General features: G+C 55.2%; 1 protein-coding gene across 1 annotated transcript; it reads right to left on the bottom strand.

Moving 5' to 3' along the window:
- Nucleotides 1–558: 558 nt before the first annotated feature.
- On the bottom strand, nucleotides 559–2,595 carry LOC147653747 (uncharacterized). The gene is made up of 2 exons (XM_086885313.1): nucleotides 1,355–2,595; nucleotides 559–1,041 (listed from the first exon to the last, which is right to left on the bottom strand). The coding sequence occupies exons 1-2, from the start codon at nucleotides 2,165–2,167 to the stop codon at nucleotides 844–846; spliced, it is 1,011 nt and encodes a 336-aa protein (XP_086741439.1). The 5' UTR covers nucleotides 2,168–2,595; the 3' UTR covers nucleotides 559–843.
- Nucleotides 2,596–2,820: the final 225 nt, after the last annotated feature.

Below are 2,820 nucleotides of genomic sequence, written 5' to 3'. Positions count from 1 at the left end.
GGTCAACAGGATAAATACAAAGAACTAAATACAGATGTAGATACATATATACATATATGCGTGTATATATATATATATATATATATATATATATATATATGTATAACCCCGCCCCCCGAAATCTATGAAGCAGGACTGATTGGTGCCATAGCCCAGGCAGCCTGTGGATCTAATTGCCTGCCTGTATTCAGCCCTTGCCTGGATGCCAGGGGAGACGTCTCTGGATTTGTCTCCAGACAGCTTTCCAGGGATGATCCTGCTCCTTTCCTGGTGCCCCAGAGTGCTGCAAGCCCCCCGTCCTGGGGCCATGGTGATGCCTGCCGGGGCCTTTAGGGTCCCCCCTAAAGGGCAGACAGGGCTTGACTGCAAGCTTCCTTGGAAGCTGGAGGCAGGTGAATATTGGCCACCTTCTTCTTTCCCGCTGCCCTCCGTGCTCTTGCAAAGCCTGCTGGGGCACTGGGGCTCTCCATTGCAGGCAGTCTGGAGCTGCCATGCAAAGCCATCTCTCAAGGAGTCCCCAGGTCTCAGGTGCAACCTCAAGAAAATGACACAGCAACGTGTAGAAAACGTGAACTTTATTCACTTGACTACTTCTAAAATCTACAATCCAACGTTACTAGAAGACTATGGGGTAAGAATCTTAAGGCTAAGAAACTTCAATGCTTCAACTGTTTAGAACTGAACACTAAGGGAAAGGTCAACTTCTTGGGGGAAACGTGGTGGGGAATCGAACAACAACAGGGGTGTGGCTAACTTGTAAGGTGGGGAACGTCGCAGTGCCTGGGCTGGGCACTGGTCACCCGTTCCCCGTAAGGTTCTGTAGCTGGAGCGCGACGCTGGAGGTCAGAGCTGTGGGGAGGTGCGGAGTCTCCTGTCACTGCCCTCTTTTGCCGCCATCTTGGTGGTTGGTTGAGGGCTGTCGCGAAGGAGCAGCCGCATCAGGTCGCGGTTGTCCATCAGCAGCTGCATCAGCTCCGTGGGACAGCCCTGTCTTCGATGGCGGCGGGGCCCCGCACGGCCCGAAGGGCTCTGGAGATTCCGCTGCAAGGCAAAGCACAGGGATCCCCATGGAAGAGGCAGAGGGGCAGAGCGGGGCCGGCACCTGTGGGGCTGCCTTTGGCCTGGGAGACAGAGACTCGGGCCCAGTTGGGCTGGGCTGGCCCGGGGAAGAGGCTGCAGCAGGCAGAGCTCTGCCGCCTCTGCTTGGTGCTGTCCATGGAGCTCAGCCCCTGGGCCGCATTCCCCAGCCAGGAGCTCAGGCCCCTTCTGCCGCAGGGCATTGGCCAAAGGGTGCCCAAGAGGCCCTCAAGGTCTGCCCCATCCCGCCTGCCTGACCCCCCACCCCCCTCCTCACCTCTCGCCAGCGTCTCTGAATTCTTTTTCCGAGCGACCATCCCATGGCCATTCCTATGATGAGCAGGTCGATGAGCAGGAATGTCCTGGCCGCCCACCGGATGCGCTCAGGGTCCGACTCGTCCAGATGACAATCCTCCAGAAGCAGAGGAGAGGCATCCGTGCTGCGCTCAGGTTTGCTCACAGGGTCGAGGGGATGAGCCAAGAGCAGCAGCACGTAAAGCTGCAGCAGCGCGGAGGAGCCGTGAGCAGCCATAGTGCTCTGCCAGCAGCACCGAGGCTCTGGGCGTCTCTCTGCGAGCAGCTGTGCCTGGGCACTGGGGCGCAGCAACAGCTGGGGACAGTTGCCAGCCAGCGTGCCGTCCCCAGAGGCTGTGATGTCACAGAAGCACAGAACGCCCTGGCTGCAGAGAGCCCTGAGAGAATGTTGAGTCCAAGCTGGGAGCCATGGCGGCAAGCATGGCCAGCAGAGCGGGGCCCGAGCGCTGCGGCCTGGCTTGCCTTGCACCCGTGCCACAATGATGACTCCAGCAGCCCCTGTCAGGCCATTGCAGTATCTGATGGCCCACGCTGGGCACAAGTTCTTCCCAATGGCCAGCGTAAACCTCCCTTGGCCCAGCTTCCAAGCCTTGTTGGCATCTGCTCTCTCTTGTCCTTGCCCACCTGGCTGGCGCTGCCGTGTTGCTCGCTGGCCTGTCTGTGGGAGAAGAGGCTGTGCCAATGAGTGCTGCTCAACTTGGAGGCCATTCAAAGGAGGATTTGATTGTGCCTGCTGTGGGAAGAAGGAATATGCGTGCACATGGCCACTTCCCATAGGTTTTACCCCAGATTTTCATGAGCAGCTGTCCTAGTGAAAGTCAAGTCTGTTTTAGTGAGTATTTGAGGGCTTCCAGAGCACAGTGCCATCTCAGGGGAATTCTGCTGGTTGAGTTCTACTGAGGCTTTGAGATGAGTTGCAAATCCTGAAAATGTTCTCCTTGCCCAGGTAGTAATTTCACAGTTTAGACTCTGGGGATATTGATTGCTCAGTGTTGAGGACCTCATGTAACTTTCAGCCCCAGAAACTTTCAACCTCCAGTGATTGTCCTTGAGACAAAACCATTTGAAATCTTTTTTTCTGTGGACAGGAATTGCTTCGGTGTTACTTCACATCATCCATTAAAAATTTGATGCCTGGAACAAATCCCGAGTGCTGTGTGATTTCCTTGGTCGTGTTCTTTGGAATGGCTTCCCCCTCATTTTGTGAAGCTGGCCCCAGAAAGGTCATAGATGGGTGAGAAGTTCTGAAAGGCCAAGTGGTGCAGATCTTTGCCTCCTGTTTCGAGGTCTGTGGTGAGCTGTGAGTCCAAGAGCTGATTTGAAGTGATGGTGAAAACACAATTGAACCTTTTTGCAGCAGGGTGGATGGATAGAAGCAAAGCACAGCACGGCTGGCAGCAGCAAATGAATTAAAATGCATCCCTGGAA

The sequence above is a fragment of the Cyanistes caeruleus genome, chromosome 4 (assembly GCF_971803275.1).
Source record: "Cyanistes caeruleus chromosome 4, bCyaCae1.hap1.1, whole genome shotgun sequence".
Classification (NCBI taxonomy): domain Eukaryota; kingdom Metazoa; phylum Chordata; class Aves; order Passeriformes; family Paridae; genus Cyanistes; species Cyanistes caeruleus.
The sequence above is the reverse complement of the archived record's forward strand: the minus strand, read 5'-3'. Positions and strand labels throughout refer to the sequence as shown.

What these genes read in the sequence shown, in the direction of transcription:
- LOC147653747 (XM_086885313.1), bottom strand. Translation starts at nt 2,167, where the DNA reads ATGGGAAGTGGCCATGTGCACGCATATTCCTTCTTCCCACAGCAGGCA. An exon ending in TTCAGAGACGCTGGCGAGAG is followed by an intron (nt 1,042 to 1,354) that starts GTGAGGAGGGGG and finishes TTTGCCTTGCAG; the next exon opens with CGGAATCTCCAGAGCCCTTC.